This window comes from Lonchura striata, chromosome 22 (assembly GCF_046129695.1).
Source record: "Lonchura striata isolate bLonStr1 chromosome 22, bLonStr1.mat, whole genome shotgun sequence".
Classification (NCBI taxonomy): Eukaryota; Metazoa; Chordata; class Aves; order Passeriformes; family Estrildidae; genus Lonchura; species Lonchura striata.
The window spans coordinates 8,982,708-9,006,371 of record NC_134624.1 but is presented as its reverse complement, the minus strand read 5'-3'; the positions used below and the strand labels follow the sequence as shown (position 1 = coordinate 9,006,371).

Genomic DNA, 23,664 nt, shown 5'->3' with positions numbered 1-23,664 from the left:
CAGAATCTCCTAGGGCTGAGCAGTCCCACGTTTCCATGGCTTGTCAAAAGCTGCTTTGCACCAGGATGTTTGCTGCTGTCAGTGACACCACAAACCTGGGTAAGAACTGGCTGGTGTGAAGCACAGTGTCCCAGCCTGCTCCTTCCAGTGAGGGTTCTGTGGCTGGTTACGCAGAGGAGTTCCTTTTATTTGGGATAATGAGGCACCCAGGACAGCACCACACCTCAGTGGGTGAGGAGACAGCTCTCAGCAGGATGGTTTTGGCTTTCTCTGCTGTGGTTTATCTGCAGAACTGAGACTATTCCTAAGCTGAAACACAGACACAGGTTTGTTTATGGTTGTTTTTTTTTCAAATTTAAATGCCCTATCAATTAGCTCTTGGGAAAGAGGCTTTTGTGGTTTGTTAGTGGGGTGTTATTGATGATGTTCTTTCCTGAGCAGGATCTGGGTTTACTCCTGAGAGGGGTTTTGAGCAGGTGCCCAGGGTGAAAGAGGCAGTAAACAAGATTCCCACTGACCAGAGGGTTCTGTGTGTGCAGAGCAAACTGCTGGAACACAGGAAAAGCCAGTTTATAGATGTGCTTATTTGGAGGTGGGTTTGTGATGATAATGATGTTTAATTTGCTGTTGCTGGGTAAGCACCCTAACTTTCAGCCAGGTTTCAGCTGAGTGACCAACTCCCTAACTTTTCCAGGAGCATCTCAAGCCTTGGAGAACAGAGGGAGCTGGATGCAGTGTTTGAAGATGACCTGCATTCTCCTCTAGGTGTCTGGGTGGAAATAAATACTTAAGGCCCCACATTCTAACAGGACGTAGTTAACTGAAAAAAAACCTACTGTGGGCTGGTGGGAAAAATCCCTATTTCTGGGGGATTCCTCATCACCAAAGACAGCAGGCAGATTTTGCTACTGACCCAGCACAGCAAACGCAGCCCTGCTTGGTCCTGCCTGGTCCCAGCTGCTCGTCCTGGCTGCCTCCAGGTGCACTCGCTTTCGAAGACAAAAGGGCTGTGCCCAAACCAAAACCGAGACTCCTTGTGGCTTTCCACAGCTCCAGCTGAGCACAAATCAGCGATGCTGCTCCGGCTTCCCCGGCCATAACGTGCAGGTGTGGTGCCCGGGGCCGCTCCCAGGTGAGCACTGAGGCATTCCCGGGGGGGATGTCCCTGGGGGGATGCCGTGCCCGGGGGTCGCTCCCAGGTGAGCACTCAGGCATTCCCGGGGGGATGTCCCGGGGGGGATGCCGTGCCCGGGGGTCGCTCCCAGGTGAGCACTCAGGCATTCCCGGGGGGATGTCCCGGGGGGGATGCCGTGCCCGGGATCGCTCCCAGGTGAGCACTCAGGCATTCCCGGGGGAGATTGTCCCGGGGGGGATGTCCCGGGGGGGATGTCCCGGGGGGGATGCCGTGCCCGGGATCGCTCCCAGGTGAGCACTGAAGTATTCCCGGGGGGATGTCCCGGGGGCACAGGGGGGCTCTGGCAGCCCGGGGGATGCCGTGCCCGGGGGTCGCTCCCAGGTGAGCACTGAGGCATTCCCGGGGATTGTCCCGGGGGGGATGCCGTGCCCGGGGCCGCTCCCAGGTGAGCACTGAAGTATTCCCGGGGGGATGTCCCGGGGGCACACGGGGGCTCAGGCAGCCCGGGGGATGCCGTGCCCGGCTCCGCGCTCCCCGTCCCGCGGCAGAAGGGAGGGGAGGAGGGAGGCAGGCCGGGTGACATCAGCCGGAGGAGGGGCCTGCCCGCGAGTTTCTTTGCTCGGTGCATCACTTCCCGGCGCTGCCATACTCCGCTGCCCGCTCCCCGCCGCGGGGCCGGCGCCCATGGCGAGCCCGGCCGGCGGGGACAGCCCCGGCTCCGCCGCCCGGCGCTTCTACTGCAGGTGAGCGGGGCTGGCCCGCAGCGGGGACAGCCCGGCCCCGAGCTGCGAGCCCGCGGAGCCCCGGGGACAGCCCGGTGCTCGGGGACAGCCCAGCCCAGCCCCGGTGACAGCCCGGTGCTCGGGGACAGCCCAGCCCAGCCCCGGTGACAGCCCGGTCCTCGGGGACAGCCCAGCCCAGGGGACAGCCCAGCCCCAGGGACAGCCCGGTCCTCGGGGACAGCCCGGTCCTTGGGGACAGCCCAGCCCCGGGGACAGCCCGGTCCTTGGGGACAGCCCAGCCCCGGGGACAGCCCGGTCCTTGGGGACAGCCCAGCCCCGGGGACAGCCCGGTCCTTGGGGACAGCCCAGCCCCGGGGACAGCCCGGTGCTTGGGGACAGCCCAGCCCCAGGGACAGCCCGGTCCTTGGACACAGCCCAGCCCCGGGGACAGCCCAGCCCCAGGGACAGCCCGGTCCCGGTCCTTGGGGACAGCCCAGCCCCGGGGACAGCCCGGTGCCCGGGCACAGCCCAGCCCCGGGGACAGCCCGGTCCTTGGGGACAGCCCAGCCCCGGGGACAGCCCGGTGCCCGAGCCCAGCCCCGGGGACAGCCCGGTCCCGGTCCTTGGGGACAGCCCAGCCCCGGGGACAGCCCGGTGCCCGAGCCCAGCCCCGGGCTCAGCCGCGGGCAGCAGGGTTTGTTGCACGGTGGGGATGCGGAGCCGGGAAGGACGCGGCGCTCCCTCCGTGGGTGATGCTCCGGGGGCATCCTTGGCACCGCCTGCAGCGAGCGGCTCCTGGGCTGAGGAGGGTGACGCTGGAAGCTCCTGGGTGCTGGGCATTGGCACGGGAGGGTCCTGACCGCGCTGCAGAGACTTCGAGTCTCGGGTTTGAAACTGGGTGCTACAGGGATTCACACAGGGCTGGGGGGAAAAAAAATAGCTGCAGGCTGTTTGGCGTTCGTGGCAAGACTCATTCTCTTCATTTAGCTCAAAGCTGGAAAATGCTGTGCCCAAAGAAGACTAAAGGAGTGACTTTGAGGCCTTACAGCGTTGTTCATGCTGTTCACCACGGTGTTTTATTTCTCCTCTAGCAGTCTGAAGTGGAGGTGATGCAGTGGCTGGACTAGAGGGCTAAAAAAGCCCAGGAGTGCTTGAAATGTATGGGACACAGTAGGTTTTCACCAATTCTCCTTGCAGGCTCTGCAGTAATTAGCACAGCAGCTAGTGGGCTGTGTGCTTTAAGGAGTGTTGGTTCATCAGGGTGGGCAGCAGGTGTTTCTTGCTTATGTTGTGTTGTGGAGCAACTCCAGGGAAAAAGGAGGCAGCACTTAATACCATTGCTCTGCCTACTCTGGGGCAGCTAGAGCTGGGGAGAAACCTGCTGCATTTTAACCAGACTTGGGCTTCTTCTTTCTTTCTCTTTGTTTTTCATGGAAACTTCTTGAGGACTAGATTTTGGTCACTTCTGTAAAGGAAATTTTAGCGGGAGGCTGCTTATCACAAATGTGTGCCTGCAGATGAGCTGTGCTCCCAGCTGCTGGGGAAGAGAAATGGGAAGTGTTTTCCTGTGGCTTATCTGGGTGGCTCTGGCAGGACATGTGGCTTTACAAGTCTCTGCTGTGCCTTTTAGGCCTTGAAAGCAAGTGCTGGTGGAGTCTCTGTCCCTTCTGCTCTGCAAAATAAGTGGTTTCTTAGTTTCTTCCTTAATTTCACTTTTATTGCAGTGCAGAAACTTGAGACTGAATTCAGTGGCTCCGTCTGGTGTGATGGGTGGAACCTCAGGTGACTGGGACTAAAAATCTAGTAACTAAAATCTTAGTATGTGGGATTTTCTTTCTGCCTAAGAGCATTCATTAAGGTGTAAGAACTGCAGAAGTTACCTGTGCAGGCAGGAGAGCTAGGGAAGGTATTTTCCTTCTAGGAAACAGGGCAAGGTGGGGAGAAACATGCCAAAAATGAAAGTGTTTATTCATTTTATTACATCCTTTAGTGGTTCCCTAAATTCAGCCCCTCCTAAACAAAGGCATGTGCTCTGTTGTGCTGGCAGCAAATAATCCATGTGCTGACTGGGCCAAATCTCTCTATTTACAGAGACTGGAGTCAAAACTTTTGCTACAGCAGTCATACACCACAACCCAGGGTGTTTCTGCCCCTGTGCAGCTCTGTGTCTGCATTTTTTCACCTTTCTGATGCCGTTTGCTACACAGAGCTGTGAAGTTTCAGGCAGCACTTGTTGGAAGTTCAGGGCTTTGGAAGTTGTGGCTCTGCAGGGCTGGTGTATCTGTGGAGTCACTGCTGGAGCTTGTTGGGATTGGCCAGTTCTGTGATTGTGCTCCTCAAATTTGAGCTGGCCAATTTTTCTGTGAGCCCGAGTTACTGCTTTACTTTCCACGGGGTTTTGGGCTGGTATTAATTTAAGTGCTGTGTGTAACCTCTGAGGACTTGTTGTGCAGAATAGGGGTTGTAGGAGCTGTGAAATACCTGCTGGCAGCAGGTGTCCTGCTCTGAAAATCCACTGCTGCAGCTGCTCTAATCTGCCTTTTTGTGCTGGCTGGCTGGTTTTGAAGGTGTAGGAAGCACCAAATCCATCCAGTGGTTCCCCTGGACTGTGGACAGAGACAAGCTCATGCTGCAGACAAGTCCACCATTGCTCTCCTGGATTTGGGCCCTTGCTTTTAAAAGGCCACTCTGGAGATTTCTGGGTCTGGGAGGGAAACATGCACATGTCCTGGGGAAACCCTTGCTGTCCTGCACTGACATCATGGAGATGTTATCGATCCCACACAGAAAGAACATTAGATAATGCTGCAGTCAGTCCAGAAATGCATTAATCTGCCCTGAGAACTCAGATAAAAGCACACCTTTCCCTTCCCTTGCTCTCTGCTCTCCTGCAGGCTCTGTTTCCCAAAGCACTCCTGGCTTTTGTGATGTTTACAAACTTCCCTTGATTGTGTCACAACAGTCCCCATCTCACTCGTTAGTGTCACCAGGGTGAGGACCTGACCTGAATGTGCATCGGGCAATTAGAGAGTGCTCTGAGCACCACAGAGCTGCAGAGAGGAGGCTCCTTCCTCCTCTTCTGATGGGAAAAATGGGATGGAGAAACTGCTGGCCTTCTGACATGGAAGGCAGAGAGAGAGGGCACAGCTCAGCCTGGTGGTTGAGACAGAGTTTGGGGTCTGCAAAGCAAATTGGGGAGAAAATTCACTACTGGAGTGGATTTCTTCTTTGTTTTGTATGCAGCCAAGGGATAACAATACCATTAAATACTTGGTGTTTTCCCCAGGTCTTGTAAAGTAAACTCGCACAACTTTTGAATCTGACTTTATATGAGACTAACAGCTATTTTCTTTCCAAGAGGTGGTATTTAATTGTATCTGCCTGAGGTGAAAATTAGCACCAGCAGCAGTGCTGGGTTTGGCAAAGTGCAATCAGCTTCCTCTGTGGGATTGGGAAAGGGCTCAGGTACACTACCAGAAAGCTGGGAATGACCATTTGGTCTCTGTTTACTCTGCAGATTAAACTTGAAATTGCTTATTACATTTCTGAATGCTGGATCAGAGGTTTCTGAAAGATTCTGTTTTTTCTTCTGCTGGCATTCTCCACCAGGCAGAAGGACATGTAAAAACAGGACAAACATTTCTAAAATAGCTGTGCTGCATAATAGCTGGCCTGAGCAAAAATTACATGATAGCTTAGCAGGAAGAGCTGGCTTTGTTGACTTCTGTCTTGAATGTTCTGAACTTCTCACTTGTACTTTCAGCACTGCTGAGTCGTGTGGGCATCCCAGAGTGGAGCCAGGCAGGACACTGAGTGTCCACCTCAGCAGGGAGAGGGATCCTGTGGGCAGACCTGGCACTGGGGCCTGGTGCTTTGCAGGTTTCCCAGGATTTGGGGTGTCCTTTTTTGGTTCTAGTGTGTTTCACCTCGTGGGATGTGGGGAGAGCAGCTCTGTCCCTGCTCCCCTGTGGGACAGGGCTGAGCTTTGTGCCTGGCACAGAGTGATCCTGCTTTGCCTTTGCCCTGCAGGTGCTGCTCCAGTCCAAACTCTTCTTGTCCTCAGGGCGTTGGTTGGATGTGTGCACATATAAATGATGCTGAGCTGATGCTCTGCCTTCTCCTGTGCTGACTTGCACTTCCCTGGCTCACGTGCTGCTCGTTGAGCCTCTCCTGGGTGGCAGCAGTCCCTCTGGATTCTTGATCCCCAAATCCTGTGCCCTGTCCAAGATGTTTGTGCCAGGCAGAGCAGAAAGAGAACGTTGTGCCTTGGCCACGTGTTTGTGGTTATTCCAAGCTTGTCACTGAGTCAGCTGAAATCAAATCAGTTTGTGACTCAGCTGAGGACACCCCTCAAAGCCATTTATTCCTGCAGGATAAATGTTAATAATCACACCAAGCTGGGTCTGGAAGCAGCTGTGACCCTTCCCACCTGGGATGTTGGCTGTGGGGCAGGAGGGAGCTGTGCTGCCAGAGCTCCATGCCCAGCTCAGGTGCCTTTTGCTGCCCGATGGTCACTCCTGCTTCTCTCCTGGGAAGGTGCTTCCAGGAGCTCTTGGCCAGCAGGAGAGGAGGAACACTGGAAAGAGTTCCTGTGAGCAGGAGACTGGTGTTTGGATGATGGTGACTGGTGCAGCAGTTTTGTTCAAACCTTGAGTGGTGGGTCCTGTTCTGGCTCCAGGTCCTGCCAGAGCTCTGGCTGATAGCACAGCCTGAGCTGCTTATGCCACAGGAAAATCCTGTGTGTGATTAATTCCTGTTTTCCTGGAGGATGTGGCCAATTAGGGATCTGCTGCCCCTTATTTTCCAAGTTAGGAGAAGCAGTGCCTGTTATACCAAAGGATGAAAACGTGTTATGAAAGCTGAGAAATTGATTTGTTATAGAAGAGTGATTTTTAAATTCATTTTTGGCTCTTCCTCTCTTGAGCCAAATGCAGCTGGAGCATGACCACTGTGGTGACTGGGGACAGGAACAGGCTGCACAGCTCCCTTGGCATTCCCCTCCTCCAGCTCAGTGTCCCAGACATTGGGTTTTTTCCTGATATATTACATAAAACCACAGGGGAAAGCCGTGCCTTGAGGATGAGCAAAGTCATAGGCAGAAGCAGAAAGGCTTAAAATTTGAAATGCTGGTAAAAGTCTGGGGGATCAACTTCTCACTGATCCAGGCCTCAGGCTTGGAGGGAGCATCTGTGGGAGGCAGATAGGAAGGGATGTTTTTAGGGGCTGGCAGTGATAGGATGGCTTAGTTTGTTAAAGGAAAGTCATCAGGATGGAAGATCCTGCCTGGATTCAGACCTCTGGAGTGTCTGTGGGCTCCTGGTAAAGCAGGAGGGCTCAGGTGTGCCCTGAGGGGTGACATCCCCACCTCTGCTTCTCTGTGCTTGGAGCTGGAGCCAGGCAGGGGTGGGACAGGGGGTCCCTGCAGGACCACCCTGCTGCCACCTGCCCTGAGCCTGTGTCCTGGGTGCAGGGACTTCCTAGATGTGGCTCCCTTCACCTGTGCTGCTTCAGCACGTCCCAGGACACAGCTTTGTCACTGCTGTGCACAGAGCAGGTGCTGCTGTCTCCTGCCTCGTTCCCCACCTCTCCTGTCCCTGCCTTCCCCTCTCTTCCCTCCTCTCCAGCAGGTCAGACTTTGGTCCTGGAGAACACAAACTGCGTTTCTGTTGTGGTATGTTGATTTCTTGCTGTCTCATCATTTTGAACTCAAGGTGGTGCCCAGACTTGCTCGAAGAACAGGTTTGAGCTCTGGCAGGTCTTACCTGCAAGAAGCCACAAGCAGCAACTTTCTGAAAGTGGAGAGAGGGATCTTACTGAACTCTTGATGCTGTTCTTGAAGAGCAATTTTCTGTCCAAATTGCTCTCAGGTGTCCCTGGTGCTGTGTCCCATCCCTCCCATCCCAGTCCTACTCTGTGCCCCTTTGATCAGCCAGCCCAGCTTCCAGAATTCCGCTTCCCTCCTATAAAATCCTTTGCCAACCAAAGCCATGAAACCCACATTCCTCCTGGTCTGGGCAGACAGGCTGAGTATCCCAACCACAAAGTGGGGCTGTTCTGGTCCTGGGCTATTTATATTGTCAGTGGGAAAGCTTTTCATTGACCGAGCTGCTCCCTCCCTAAAGATACTTTTAATTAAATGTTATTTGACAGATTTGACTTTCTAACTGGCTTAGGTTTAACTGATATAAATGGGATTTTTTTTTCTCCACTGAAAGCTGAAGAAAGTAGGAATAATTTTGTTGGAAGGGTATTTGCATTCAGAGTCACGTCCATCTGTTGTTTAATGTAATAAGCTAATAGAATGAAAGAAAAAGGAAAAGCCAAAACCTCCCCACAACCAGAAAGTCAACATCCCTGCTAGTGCTTGGTGAGGAGAGGGTGAAAGGGACACGGCTGCCTCAGCTTTGGAGCTCTCTAAACAATGCCCAGCAATGTTATGCAACTGCCTAGGGAAGGAAGTGAAAAATTATCATTACAGTGCAGTTTCAAGGGCAATATTAAATGAGCAATTTGCAGCCCAGCTCTGTACTTAAGTCACTTAACTCACTTCTGAGATAAAATTAACTGGGCTGGCTGAGGACAATAGCCATGACCTCTGTTCCCTTAGGAGAGGGGCACAGACAGGCTCTTTTTAGAACTGAATCTGAGGCATGAGAGCCTTCAAAGTGGGCAGCCAAACCCAAACCAGTGTCATGGCCTGATCCTGGAAGTGCCTGAGGGATCCCTGTCCCACTGAAGCTTGGAAAGGAGGGGACAAGCATCTGCTGAAGCACCTCACTGATACCTGCTCTTCCTAACTTCAGTGGAAGGATAAGGAGACCTTCTGTAAGGCCCTGGACACTGGAGCAGCAACAAACCCCTGAATGAATGATTTGGAAAGCAGTGCTGCTGTCTGTTCAGTACCTTCAGGGTAGGAGTAAATAGCTTAAAAATCTATTCCCAGTTTGCTTGCAGCAGGAGGATTTTGCCCGAGGATGGCAGGCACTGGAACCACAGGTGTTTCCTTTCTGACTCTGAGATTAGCCAGGATCCAGCCAAAGAAGCTTCACCTTCTGCTGTGAATCAGTAGCTCTGTGCAGCTGCTACCCCTGGAGAGATTTTTGGAAGAGGAATATTGGATTCTCTTGGCTCCCCTCAAGCTTTTCTGTTATCCTTTCCTCTTCCACCCTCTGGAGCAGCCAGGGGAGCTGCTAGCTGGGAGTTAGGGGCTAATGCAAGAGAAAGGCCAGGAAAAGAGGACTTAAATGGGAAAAACACTAATAACATAGCTCAGTGTAAGAGCTATTTCACGTTCCACCTGCGAGCAGATGTTTTGTCTTGGAAGCTGCTTTTAAAAATGCATGGGCAGGGCTGGGAGCTGTGAGCTCTGAGCTGCACAGGGTGGCTGCTGGAGGCTGCTCTGAGCACACAGGGGCTGGCAGGGCTCCTTCCTGCCCTGGGCACCCTGCTCTGTTCTCCTCACACCTTCTGGCTGCCAGGGAGCAGAGCTGGCTCCTGAGACAGGGATTCCTTTCCTGCCTCCTGTGGCTGCAGGTCCAGCTGCTGATGCGTGCTGGGATTTGGGGCAGATGGCTTCATTTGCAGCCTCTCCCTGGGAGGATTGGCTTCTCTTCCAGGATTGCAGCAGACTCAGCACGAGGAGATCAGCTTTGCCATAGGGCAGCACAAATAATGAATAATTGTGCTGAGTTCCCCAGGGAAGCCCCACCCCACTGCTGGGACAGGGGTCCTTGTGTGTGGTGGAGTTTCTCCACGCCTTGCTGAACAGAGCTGAACAAATGGGTATTTACAGGTAGAACAGGGTTGGTTTTTTTTTTTATTTTACAGGCTTTGCCTTCCCAGTTCTGTTTCCCAGACTTTCTTGACACTCCTGTGGTTTTGCAGTGTATTTGCTCTGGGGGGTGTCACAGCAGGTGCCATTTGAGTGTTCACCTCTACCTGGTGGTGCCTCCTTGGTACTTGGGTGTGAATTGCTGCTTTTTCCTGTGCTCTGAAGCAGCTTCAGCCTAAATTAGCTAGTTCTGGGAGAAGTTTCTTTTGTGATCCACGCTGCAGAGTTGAGGTGGCTCTTTGTGCACTCCATCTGTGGAATATCCGTTCATGCCTGAGGAGAGCTGGGAAGTGCTGATTAATACTCCTCTCTCTGGGGCTATTTGTTAATTACTGTTATTCATGGTTTGTGTGATGGTGCTGAGTGGATCCTGGCAGGGTTGCATCCGTTCCAGGGCTCCAGAGTGCATGGTAAACACCAGTATTTTATTGCAGCTTTTCTGGGAAATATTGTTCCTGTTTTCAAGGGTGGGAAATTGTGTAGCCTTCAGGGTGAAAGAGAACAGAGGTGGTAAAACTGGGAGCTGAATGTCCTGACTCCCACTCCTTTCCTTCACCACTTCCTTGCCCACGTCAGAATGAGGGTAATTGTGCTAATTGTGAATTGGAGACCTTGGCTTTGTCCTTCACTGAGCCCTGCTGGGCACTGCAGCACTGGTGTCACACGAAATTACAGTGGCTCTGCTGTTCTAACAAGGAGGAGAAAGTTGTTTAGGAGGAAGTTACCAGCTGGTGAATGAAAGACCAGGCTCTCTCTGTTTACAAGGTGTCCCTTGCAAAGGGAACACTGCAAACCACAGGAGAAAGCAGCCTGGGTGGCCCTGGGCTCTGATCACTGAGAAAAGCCCAGAGCCAGGAACTGGCTTGAAAAAAGCAGAACAGCCCTGAGTGCTCAGGCACCTGTGACTCCACCAGTTCCCTGTCTCTTAGGCTTTGAGAAGAGAGCAGTTAATTTAAAAAGGAGAGAGGGACACAAAGCGATGTTCCCTGTCAGAAAATCCTACAAGTCAAATTGTGGGAGTGAGTGGAGCTGCCCTGCTTTGGGGTATGGTGAAAGATGCAGGGAGAACAGCACACATCTGTAGTTCCAGTCAGGCAGGAAGGATTTGGGATGGGCAGGAGCTGCCAGGGCTTTGGGGAGGGTCCTGTCCTTGCTGTCCTTGTGCACTCACCATATCCCAGCTGGTGCTGCAGCAGCAACAGCCCCTTTTTTTAGCAGCTGTCTGCAGAGATTTGTATGGAGGAAATGCTCTGGGGATTGGATCTTGCTGCAAAACACAGAGGCCATCAGATTCAGCTTGTTTATCAGCCAAGCCTGCTGCAGCATGAAGGCAGGAATACAAACCACCAGCGACTAGCAAATGGAAATTCCGAGCTTCCTAAGCCACGGGTGGTTCTCTTTTCCCCTGACAAACAAGCCCTTGTGATTTGCAGCTTGGGAAGCCCACGGGCCAACATCTCATGGTGCTTGAGTGGAGGCTTACACCCATAAAAGCAGCTGAATGTCCTGGAATTGTGATACTCCACGTGTACGTCCAGGCATTTCCTGGCCTCCGAGTTCAGGCGAGTGTCTGAGCTCCTGCATGAGTCTAAATAATAAAACATACGAGTTCACTGCCATGTGCCCAGAATTTTAAGGCCACAGCCTTTGGCCAGCTGTGGTATGAATTGCTTCCATCAGGGCAGTAATCCAGGAAACTCGGAGCATGGACTGCTTGGCTGATGGAAGTGTGGTTTGGTGCCTTCCTGGCTAAAGCCAGGGGAGAAGGGAGAGCTGCTGTTTTCTGTCTGTCCATCCCTTTGCTGTGCCCTGCTGGGAGGGCAGGCAGGGAGGGTTGCAGCAGCTACCACAGGCTCTGAGGAGATCCTGGTCCATGAGCAGCTTCTGCAGGGAGCTCAGGTGTCTGGGGAGTTCATAATGAAATGACTGAAAATACTCACATTTTCCTCTGCTGTTCTGAAGAAAAGAAAAACTCACTTTGATGTTCTCTTCACTAAAACCATCCTTTGGCACCAGGGGTTTTGGAAGAAGGTTGTCACCAGCTGTGCCAGTGAGTGACCACTTTGCAGAGGGGACCAGCAGCGGATCTGTCACGAAAGGGTGAGGAGTGAGCAGAGAAAAATGTTGTGTTCCCTGCACTGAGCAAAGTGATTCTCCCGTGGCGGTGGAAATCCCTTCCTGGATGGCCCTGGCTGAGGTTTCCTTGGTGTGACTCAGGAATTGCCCTCAGGTTTTTCGGGGGCTCCAAGGCCAGGTGCTGAGGGCAGAGCTGAGCTGCCCAGGGCAGCTGTGTGAGCAGCAGCTCAGAAGGGAAGGGAAGGCAGGAGATGCTTTGCAGGGCTGGCTCCAGACAGAACTGAGTCATTTGTCGAGGCTGACGCTCTCAGAGCTGTTTCCCTGAGGCTGGCATGGCTCAGGAGAGTGAGGATGCAGCCATCCAGATACACACAGAGGAGAGAAAAGTAACAGCTCCCAACATGTGACTGCAATGGAAGTGGGAAAAAAAAAAACCCATCCCCAATTAAAGCCATGTGTGTTGGTGGATGGAACTGCTCCTGGAAGGTTCGTGGAGGCTGTTTGTGCAGCACAAATGCAGCAGCTCTGGAATGCCCTGGAGTAGAACAGGCAGGCTTCTCCAGCACACGAAATCTCTGTGGAAACAGAGCTGCTCCTGCATGGCAGCAGCTCCCCCAGCCCACCACCCTTAGGGGTTAAGGTAAGAGTTGTCCTGTCAGCTGTCTCCTCCCTGTCCTTGCTCCTGAAGCACATTTTCCGTGCAGCCTGGTGCTGTGCCATGTGTTTTTTTCACTGCTGGGTGATGGTGATGTCTCTGTGCAGGAGCAGAGATTTTCTTTTTCTGCAGACATGCATAATTCAGTTGTCAGGATAAATGGGCTCCCTGGATTTGGGCATGTGTGTGAGCCTGATGCTGGATCCTCCCTTCTCTCACCAGTGTGAGGCAGGAGGAGCAGGGAATTCTCCCAGAGCTCCAGAGCAGCAGCCTGTAGTCTGTAAACTCATTGCAGTACCTGTGAGAGTGCAAGAAGGATCTAAATTAAACCCAAAATAGATCTGTGGAGAGGAAAATTTTGGCTGTATTTGGGAAGACTTTCCAAGAAACATGATGTCGGTACAAACTCCTCCTGTGGAAGAGCAGGACCAGAGCTCACTTTACATATAAAGGATGTAATCTATGTTACAAACTCTTCTCAAAATATGTGTTTGCTGCATTTACACCTGTGAGTGAGCTGCACTGTGCCACAGTGTCAAAGCCAAACTGATGTGGTGTGTGGGGAGGAGCAGGATCCTCCCCGTGCTGGATTTGCATGGAAACGTTCCAGGGTTGATGTTTTCCATGGAGCCATTCTGGGACAGAAGTGCTAAAAATCCGGGGGGGGGTATGGTGGGGGGATCAGTCCCACAGTGCTGTGGAAGCAGGGAAAGCAGCTTGCAGGGTGCTGGAGGGTTCCCTGAGAGGCAGCAGACACCCAGCACAGTGCCAGACAGCAGGGCTGCTCTCTGAGGAGCAGAGCAGAGTGGAATTCTCACCTTGTGTGGGACCGTGTGCCTTTCTGGGACTGCTGCCACGCTTGGATTTGGGGGCTTGCACATTAACTGGTGGGATGCAGAGATTTTTCCACAGGGCCACAGAGCACCCTGAAGTTTTTGGTGCTGCTCTGCTGGGTTTGGGTTTGCGCTGAGGAGCTGGAGGAGCAGTTTTAGAGATGCTGGCAAAGGTTGCAGTGGACACCTGGCTGATATTTGAGCTCCTGGGGAGCCTCTTCCCTTGTTTTTCAGGCAGATGTGGAATTATCTTTACAAAATCTGGAGGGATGCCCTGTGGCTGCGTAAGCCAGGGGGAAGGGCAGTGTCCAGTGTGAGCTCTTGTTCTGTTGGCTTTCTAAACCCGTGAGTGTCTCTGGGCTGATGCCTGATTTTTGGCACCCCAGGAATTTTCAGGGAGAGCACAACAATGCTTTAAACAGCCCTCTGAGCAGGAGACAGCTGCAGAAAAACAATGTCAAATTGGTGCAATCTGCTGCGCCGCAGCTTTGCCAGCAGCAATCTGTCCTGGTGGCTGGCAGTGCTTCAGCCCTGGCAGTGCTTCAGCCTCTGCCCACGTGCCCTGTGTGACCTGGGAGAGCCACTTTTGTGAATCCCTCTGCTCGGGGCACTCAGGGCTGTAATCACTGAGGGAGGGACTATCTCAGGCTCTCCCTGGGGTGCTCTGGCTTGATTTCACCCTCCTCACCGGCTTCACCAGATGGTCATTTGAAAAAGATGTTGCTGCATGTTTGGATTCAGTGGGTTTGTCTGGTTGCTGCTATTTGCTCTTCAGAGAGCTCTGCGGGAAGTTCAAGGGCCAGGTTTGTGCTGGCCCTGTCACCAAGGCCCCACCAAACCCCTTTCAGGTGCAGGTGCTGCAGAGCATCCTTAGCATCCTCCTGGTGAGCTGGGATGGCTCGGAGCCTGCGTGGAGCTCACACCCAGGCTGTGAGTTCTCTGATGGATCCCGAAGGCTCCTCTCTCTTGGGCTGGAACCCTTGGCTTGGGGCTGCTGGAAGCAGATGTGACAGGAAGGGAGCAGAACCAGACTGGCTGCTGTGGAGCCAGTGGAGAAAGCCATGGTGGGAACTTTGTCGTGGTTTCCTTTTGTGCTGCACCACGATGACGATCCCGGGGCTGTGGTTTGCAGGGGCTGTGGGCAGGAAGGAGGCACCACGAGGGGAGTGTGGGCAGCTCCCCTGCTGCAGGAGCTTTGGGATGGGGTGGGACAGGCAGAGGTGGCTCCTTTGGCTGGCTGGGCTTGGCTGTACCGCAGTCCCTGGTGCATCTGGGGCTTGGCAGCACCTTGTCCATACAGTTGTTTTCCTGCTGCAGGCAGGAGCCACGGGCAGGCTGAGAGAGGAAGGAGCAGTGGGGGCTGCAGCTGGAGGGGTTTCCAGGCAGCTTGAATGGAGAATAGACTGGGGCCTGTGGGAAAACAAGCCTTGCTTTCACTTGAGAAGGTTGTGCAGGAAAGGAAACCTCACACAGCCTCTGCAGCTGCCCAGAACAACTGGGACGATTGTGCTGGTGGCACTTGTGGGGCTGAGCTTGTCCCTGCCAGCAGCTGGGGGTGGCAGGACCCTGGGGCAGGACTGGGGGAGGCTGTGATGTTCTCAGTCAGAGATGTCCTGGCTCTGGTCCTCAGCTGCTCCCCTGCCCTGTTGGATCCAGGGGGACCCATCCCTGGGGGATCCAGGGGGACCCATCCCTGGGGGCTCCAGGGGGACCCATCCCTGGGATCCATGGGGATTCATCCCTGGCTCATGCAGCCCCTTCTCCCATCCCAGAACAGCATTCAGACTGCTCCCATGGGACCTGGCGGAGCCCCCACTGGGTGTCTGGGGGAAATTTTGAGGAGATTTATTTATGGTTTTCTCTCATTTATGGTTCTTCTGAATTTGTAAAGAACTCCCCAAACCAGGACGTGCCCATTTTCAGTGTTAAGTTTGACCTGAATGAGCTCCTCTGTACTGGTGGGTAATAGAAGCTGAATGGCATAAATAAAATAGGTAACAAATAAATTGATTGTTTGCATTGTGTGACTGTGGATAAGGCAATTACTTATTTTTTCTAATGTATATGGTAATTGTCACCTGCTGGATTCTGCAGTATGTTTGTTTAAATCGCAGCATATATTTTAGTGAGAGGTGTGTTGACCCAGTTGCCAAAGTAAGTTAGTCATGAAAAGCCTCTCAGCCTGCATGTCCTCTCCTGCTCTCTGGCTTCTGGAAGTGACTGAAGGAAGCAGCACTTCACTGCTGGTGAAACCATCCCCAGAGTGCTGTTCAGTGGCAGTGTGATGGATTAACCTCATTGAAGGTGCTAGTGTTGTACAAGAAAGCAAAATACCCTTGGAAAACTCAGGAAGCTTCCTTCATTGTGCTGAGTTCATTCCAGGCCTCCTCTGTGGCAAAATAGAAATGTCTGAAACCTGGTGCAGGTGCTGGTTTGCTGCTGCTCTTTTTTCCAGGGCACCTTTCAGGGTTCAGGTGCTGCAGGAACAACCCAAACTGCTGGGTTTTGTGTTTCTTGGAAGGAAAGAGCAGCCCCAGATATCAGCATCATGACTCCACTTGTGTTTGGTGAGCTGATGCTCCTGGCCTCTTCATTCATTTCTGTTTTTCTCACGTGGCTGCTGGTGGTTGGGTTTATGCCCTGCTGCTGAGCTGTGCAAAGAAATTGTGTTACAGGCTCATTTCCTTCTCACTCTTCTTGAAAGAGTGAGCTCTCCTGCACAGTTCTCCTTCAGAGAATTTGATCAGTTCATACGCTTGGTAGATTCATAATAATTTTTTTCCCCGTTTGGGAGTCAGAATATGTTTTAATGAATTAATTTTCAAATTGATATCTCCTTAATCATCACTTCCTCAGACCCTGCAAAGTATTTGCATCTTATAATTTAAGTGCTTTGAAACTGGCTATCAAGTGAAACCGTTAACCAGGCTGAGATGAAATTCACATTTGCACCTTAATCTCGTCTGAGCATTTTCAAGTGCTGGAAGTTAATTACATCCATGGTAGTCCTTTGATACTTGAGTAATTTTGGAGCACAATGACTTAAATTTGTGCTCATTGCCTGTTAGAAATTTCACTCCTCAGCTGACACAGAAAAATTTCCTTGTGCTCCTTGTTCTTCCTGTGGGTCCAGCTGGATTTGTGGGCAGCATTTGGGTCATGGATTCAAGATAATCGTTGCCAGTGTATCGTTTACTGAGAGCCCAAAGCTCCCAGGTGTGGCTCAGGTTTCTGCAGGTCGGGGATCTCTTCAGCTCCTGGAGCTGGGGGCTTTTCTTTGGGCATCTTCAGTGGTGGTTTGAGCTGGGAGCATCCCTGCCTGGATGGGAAGTGCTGCACCTCATTCCCCTTGGCCCTTGGGAGGGAGGGAGGGCTCCTGGGATCTTTTCCCTTCCCTACAGCTGGCTCACAGCAAGGTGTAATCTTCCCCCAGAGCCTCAGCTGCCTTTTTGAAAAATGGGGCAATCGCTGCCCTCGCACCTCTGCAAAATATTTTGGAGTCCTTAGGTTGAAGTTTCTGCACCTACCAACTCAGAGTCGTAATCTGCTTCATCAAATGCTCTGAAAACAGCAAATAACTCCCATCTGTCCTCTGCTCCCCCCTCCCCAAGGATCAAAGGCACAGAGGTTGTGTAAGCAGGGGAATGCTGGATGACTTTTGCTTTCCAGCAGGCAGTGGGGAGTTTGGATTTGGATTTCTGACAATGACGCAGCTTGTTGGAGCCATTCCCCATTGAAATGGGGTCTTATTCAGCACTGCTAATAAGAGGGTAAAGGCAGCTAAATACAGCTGTCTTCCTCAGTGCCATTTGGGATTTATTAGCAAATATGCAGTGGAATTGAATCCCTTGTAAGTACTCTGCAGCTAATGGTAGATGGCAATTAGCTGAAATGACTACTGTGGAGCACTGATGCTGCAGCAGTGAGGGGACAGGAAATCTGGAGCCAGCACACAGACCCAGCAGCTTCCAGAACTCCCTGGAGTTTTTCCCCTCTGGATGTTCTGTTTCATGCCCCAAGCAAAAGCCTGCGGTGAAAATCGCTCGGTGTGGGTAATCCCCGCAGCTCCAGCCTGAGCAAACACTTCCCCAGCAGCAGTGAGTGTGTGTGGATATTGTGATTTTCAGCTCAGGGGTCACGGAAAGGACTCACTGCAATGTTCCAGGCAGTGGCAGTGTGTGGAGTGGGAACCTCCTCCCCTCCAGATGTGCAGGGGTCTGGCCCAGATGCTTGGAACCAGTTCAGAAGTTGGGGAGGGCTGGGTGCAGCATTCCTGGTTTCATCTCTGACCTTTTCCTCTCCAAACTCAACAGGAGGTTCTGTTTCCTTCCCCTCACTAATGAGGTGAGGTGCAGGTCAGGGTGTCCCAGGGGTTCTGCCCTTTGGCTGGAGGGGAAGCAGCTCCCGTGTGCTGTCTCCAGCTTCCAAAAGTGGTTTGCATCAGGCTCATTTCGTGTGTATCTTGGTTTGTTTGTCACCTTCCCTGCCAGCCCGTGTTGGAGACACAAACCTGCTTGTCAGGAGGGGATTGGTGCTGGGGGTGTGATGTGGGTGGGGAGCGAGGGGCTGTGCTGGCCACGTTCCACCAGATCTGGCTTTGGGAGAGAGATAATTGAGTATTTTCATTATTCTCCTGCCAGGTTGCTGCTGGGTGTGCTGGTGATGGAGAGGAGCAGTGTGGATAAGAGGGACTGAATGATGGATTGGTGCAGTGGCAAAGAGAATGTATTTGAGGGTAGGAAGCTGAAATCACCTGTTTAGGAGCAAATAATGGGATTTTCTTAAAGATTGGAACTCATTTGGGAGCAAGTGAGAGAGAGAGGCAGGTGTGGATGTGCTGGACCCTGCCTGGGGCAGAGTAAACAGGGAAAACTGCCCAAAACCCTTGGGAGAGTGCCCCAGGCAGAGAAGAGCAGTGCCTGAGGCTAAATGGGTATAAATTCACCGTGAATAAACTCGGGCTGTGCCTCAGGAGGACCTGGACCAGCTTTCCTCAGGTAGGGAGGCAAAGGAAAATATTTGGAGCACTCCCCATCAGTGGAGGGACACATCCCCAAGGGTCTGAGGCCACCTGGACCTGGGGGTTCAGAGCCATCAGCTCCCTCTCAGCTACAGGAGCCATGCAGGGCTGGGAGAGGAAATTGCTGAAGGGGAATAATTCCCAGCTTGATTGACTGGCAGCACGCCCTTAAAGAAAGTAATTATTTAAATGCATATTTAGTTCGTTAAGGCAGTGAATATGCATTTACACTGAGCACCTGGTAAATCTGATCCTTTTTTGGTTCAGAAGAAATGTTTAATTGCCTGTCACCAGCGCTCTGGAATTAGATTTATTTTTGTACAAGACCTAATCAGATTGCAAGTAAGATGCTAAAATCTGTTGCTTCACTAATTCAAATCAATAGAAATACTTAGGGGGAGTTTTTTACTACTCTTGGTGGTTTTGATAGGTTTTTTTCTGCCTTACCTTCTGTCTAAAAGCTTGGAGTTTTGAACTACACGAGGTCTGATTGGGAATGAGTTCTGCAATCGCCCCCCACCACCATGAATCAAATATCTATAAATACCTTTCCTTTTCCCTTCTCTCCTTTTTTTAAAGGCAGTCTCACCTTGCAGGCAGGAAGAGTTTCTCTTGCCCTGTGATATTTGCAATATTTTAGGCAGCAGACAAGTGACCCCAGGCTCTGTCTGGTGACATGATAATTTTCTGTGTGCCCCGATGGAGTTGTTGTCAGCTGTGACGGGTTGCTGTGGGCAAGGCAGCCCTGAGCAGGGTGTTGGGAGGTCTGAGTGTGTGGTGTTCCCACTCTGGGGACCTCTGTCATCACCCAATTATAATATCCTAATTACGGTGTTTGACAGCAGTCATGGTGATCACTGATAATGGCACTGGTGGCACTTTGTGCTGTTCCCTTTATTTCTCACAGTGTCCTTGGCTTCCCCAGCACTCCTGGGACTCTCTCTGCCTTCTCCAAATTGCTGAAAACATTTGATATGTGAGAATCTTTCTATTTTGCCTTTTCCAGAGGCGCATTTTTGCTGTGGAGTTCTTTGAGCAAGCTTGCAGCAGGCAAAAGGCAATCTGAGCTCCAGCTCCTCATTAGCTGCTGCCTGACAGTGATGGGTGACCCTGGGAATTCTTGTTCAAGGATGCTCCTCCCGTTTTTCTCAGCTCTTTCTGCCTTCACATCAGTTATCCTTTAAAGAAAAACTTAAGGAGGAGGGAGGGAGGGATTGGGGAGAGGTTTCCACCTGCCATGCATGGTGGGAGGTCACCCTTTTCTGCTTCACGAGTGTGAGAGGTGACATCCATTCCTGGCCTGATGACCGGCAGGTGCCACACAGATGGGGACCAAGTCATCTGCCAGCATCCTGCCACCCCCTCGTTCCCCTGGCAGAATTCTGGGCACACTGCTGAGTGCAGCAGTGGCCAAACACTGCATTTGTACGTGGCCTCAGCCCCACTGCCTCCTTCTGCCAGTGGCTTTGGGTGTCTGTTCAGACAATGCACAGGAGCAGAAGAGGTAGGGGAGGGCTTGGACCTTGTTGTCATTGACTCTTTTCCCTTTAGTGCCAGGTTTGTCCTTTCAGCTGTGTTTTATGGCAGTTGAGCTGTGGGTTTGGAAGCTTTTTAAAGTGGAGTTTTAGTGTGGTTGAGTTTGTTCCTTGACCTTTAGTTGATTCTTCTGCCCTTGGCATTGCTTCCCTGCATGCTTTAGAGCCTGAAGTGATTGAACTGCATGCAGAGGTGCTTCCCAAAAGCAGCTCTGCAGGGCAGGTGGCTTTTACAGGTGGGTAACAATTGCAATCCTTGTTTCTTGTCCAAGGCAGCGAAGGCTTGGCAGAGCAGGATGCAGGGAAAAGCCTCCTGTGCCTTCCTCTTGTTTGCTCAGGTCCAAATCTGAGCAGTGATGCTAATTAGATAAGGCAGATACTCTGCAGAGCAGCCTGTGCAAGGACAAACAGATTTTAATTAAGGGCTGTGTGCACTGGAAGGTCGTGTCACTGCCTTGTGCCTGGACAGTTCCTATGGGAACACCAGGACAGCACCCACAGAGTGTGAACGTGTCACCAAGTGGGCTCTGGGGCACCAAATTCACTTTGGGGTGTGGCAGATACGGTCCCACCCCTGCAATGTATTACCTGGGTTTTGTTGCTGTGGGAATGGGAACCTTCAGTTCAAAGTTCTTAAAATCACCCAACAAATTCCACACGAGTTGTACAGCAATGCCATGAATTTGGGAAATTGGCCTCCACCCCAGTTTTTTGGACTGTTTACAGCTGGTGAACTCAATTCCTCAAAGACAACCTGGATATTGGAAAGAGTTTTGTTTGGGTTGAAATTTGAGCTCAGTTTGGGTTGAAATTCAAGTTCAAGTTAGTTTGCTTCTGTCTCTGCTGCCTTCTAACTGGAATCCAACATTATCTCCAGTGCTAGTGGCTCATTCCTGCATTTCAGGTCCTCTCAAGATTCATCCCCTCTAAGCTGCCTGAAGTTAATCCTGCTGATTTGAGTACAAGCTGTTTCTTGTCTTCCTTCAGTCCCAAAGCTCCTTTTGTTTGAGATGTATCAGCAGAGGTTTATCAATACCTGATGATGATGATGATGATGATCTACAAACCATGGACCTACCTTGGGACTGATGAAATTTTGGTGGGATCCCAGGCAGAAACTCATTCTTACTCATTTTTGTGTGGTCTAGCAAGAGGATCAGCAGAGAGCAATTAAATGTTTTTCATCTTAATATTTTTATTCCTGCTATCAAACAGAAGCTGAGGCAGGGACAAATGCTGCTCTGGCACCACAAGCAGCTTTTTTGTATCATAAAATAGCCACTCAAATGAGGGCTTTGCTTTGGAATGAAATGTTTGTGTGGGAGTTTGAGGTGGGAGCTCACAGGAGCTGCTTCACAACCCCTTTCTCCCCTTGTTCCTTGGTGGCTTTGGGGACAAAGGAACAGCAAGGCAGAAGAAGTCTTTGGAGGGAGAGTTTCAAACAGGGTTTTATGCTGTTTTTCTTTTGTTGGGCAATCCTTGTGGTCATCCTGCTTTGGAGGATGCCAGGTGTGTGTTTGGAGCCACACAGAGCAGGGAGATGAGCAGGGAGATTGCCAGGGAAATGGGTTTGAATTTCAGGCAGTCGATGAGCTGCTCCTGGAGGAGCTGGCTCTGTTTCCTGGCAGCTGAGAAAAGCTCTGTGCTGCCATGTGGGAGTCCAGGGCTTCCCTCTGGCTGCCCTGGGACCCTGACAGGGGGTCAGGAACCCCCCTGGACAGAGCCCCCAGAGACACTGTCTGTGATCTCTGTCCATGGAAAAGAGTTTTCAACCTTACAGGATGAATTACCAGCTCTGAGTGTTTGATACAAGTAATAATTAAGTGTGGCACGGGTGCAAAAGTAAAATTTTAGGATTCTAGATTAGGGGTCCGAAGGGGACAAGATGGAGGAAATTGGGTGTGCCTTGTCCTTTTTCTCCTTCTTCATGCCCTCCATGTCTCACTGTGGTGTTGGCATTTTTCTGTTGGTTCAGGCTGGGGACACACTGTCCAGCGTAGGTGACAGATATTGGCACGTTCTTGTAAATCCAGCCCAGGGAGTTTCTGGTATTTAATGTTTGTCACATCCCCCTGAGGGCAGAGCCCCACACGCTGCCCTGCAGGACAGAGCTGGGCAGGGCAGCAGAACATGTGAGAGATCAACAGAATAAACAACCTGGAAACCAGCACAGACCAATTATGGCTTCTGCTTTGGCAGCGGGGCTGACAGAGACTTTTACAATCTCAGAATCATCAATAGCACGGATTCTGACATTGCCTGTTTGTGGGAGAACCTGTCAGGGTTGGGGTGTCCTGCTGCACCTCCCTGTGCCCCCAGGTGGAAGGTGCTGGGTTATCATCTTTATTATTATCTTCTGGCAGACCCTTGCTGTTCTGCCTCTGGACAAGGGAACTCTGTTTTTTTCCTCAGCACATGTCCACCTTTGACCTAGATAGTTTTGACTTTTGCAAACGAATTGAGCAGAAAAAGAGCAAAGAGAAGGATCAGGATAGAAGAGCAGGAACGTGCTGTGTCCATCCCCCTTGGGAAAGGGGCTGGCTTTGCAGCAGGCAGGACAATTCCAATGAAAGCTTGGGTAGGCATGGTGTAACAACAGGGACAGCTGTGATTTAGGGCTTGCAGCACTCAGAGGGGAGTGTTTTCTCTCTCTTCAAGCAGTGTCACTGCTCACAGTGCTGTCTCTGACAGCATGGAGTGTGCCAGTGCCAGAGGTGGCAGAAAATGCACGGGAGGAGAGCTGGCCTGGAGGCCAATGTGCTGAGTGCCTGTGGAAAACCTGACAGCAGGAGAGGTAATGAAAAGCAGACACTGAGTGCTGGGAGCTGCTCAGCCAAGAAAATCTGCACAGTCCAGGGTTTTCTCTGGAATCCAGTAAAAACCTGCTACAATTTGGTTTCCCTTGCTGTTACCCCAGGGAGAATGGTCCAGGTATGAATTCCTGGATAAGTGGCTTCTGCAGCACCTGGAGGGAAAGCAGGTGTTACTGCTGGGAGCCCAGGGGCTGCCCTTGGCTGTTTGCAGATGTGGTCTGTAAATCAGAGAATCTTAGAATGGTTGGGGTTGAAAAGGACCTTAAAGACCATCTCATTCCAAACCCCTGCCACGGGCAGGAACACCTTCCACTTGCAGGTGGAATCTGGATGCTCCTGTGTTCTGAGTCCAGGGCAAAATTAAAGGTGTGCAATGAAGCAAACCCTGTGACCACTGCAGAGCAGAGTGGGAGCACTGCAGCCACACTCCTCTAGAAACAATTCCCTTGTTTTTGGCAGGATGGAGGCATCCTGCCTGGAGCTGGCCCTGGAAGGAGAGCGCTTGTGCAAGGCTGGGGACTTCAAAGCTGGGGCAGCCTTCTTTGAAGCAGCAGTGCAGGTGGGGACAGAGGACCTGAAGACTCTCAGTGCCATCTACAGCCAGCTGGGCAATGCCTATTTCTACCTGAAGGAGTATTCCAAGGCCCTGCTGTACCACAAGCACGACCTTACCCTGGCCAGGTGAGTGTGTCAGCACTGCTTTGTCCTCATCAGGCACAGCCTCGAGTGAGGGCAGGTTCTGTGGGGCCTGAACCCAGAAATACACATCCCAAACTGGCCCTGTGGAGAACCTGGGACTCACCAAGGATGGGACAGCTGCCTTCAGAGCAGGGAGGTGGGGAAGGGGATGTGCATGTGAGCAGGGTGCCTGGAGCAAGAGCAGTGTCCACCTCTGTCCCCAGTACTCCCTGTAGTGACCTGCAGTCATTAGAGCAGTTCTGAAACAGCAAATTGGGAACAAGGATCTGCCTTCAGAATTGTGGGAGCCTGTGGGAAGCTCTCCAGCTAGGTGTCTGTGCTGGGAAGCTGCAGCTTAAATCTGCC

The 23,664-nt window shown here is 51.9% G+C and overlaps 1 protein-coding gene across 1 annotated transcript in view; it reads left to right on the top strand.

Moving 5' to 3' along the window:
- The first annotated feature begins 1,789 nt into the window (after nt 1-1,789).
- The window catches only part of GPSM1 (G protein signaling modulator 1), a 63,822-nt gene continuing 41,947 nt past the window's right edge, over nt 1,790-23,664 (top strand). The window contains exons 1-2 of the mRNA XM_077787915.1: nt 1,790-1,878; nt 23,080-23,301. Of these exons, the coding sequence (XP_077644041.1) occupies nt 1,820-1,878; nt 23,080-23,301 (281 nt within the window). The 5' untranslated portion in view covers nt 1,790-1,819. The remainder of the gene's footprint in view (nt 1,879-23,079; nt 23,302-23,664) is intronic.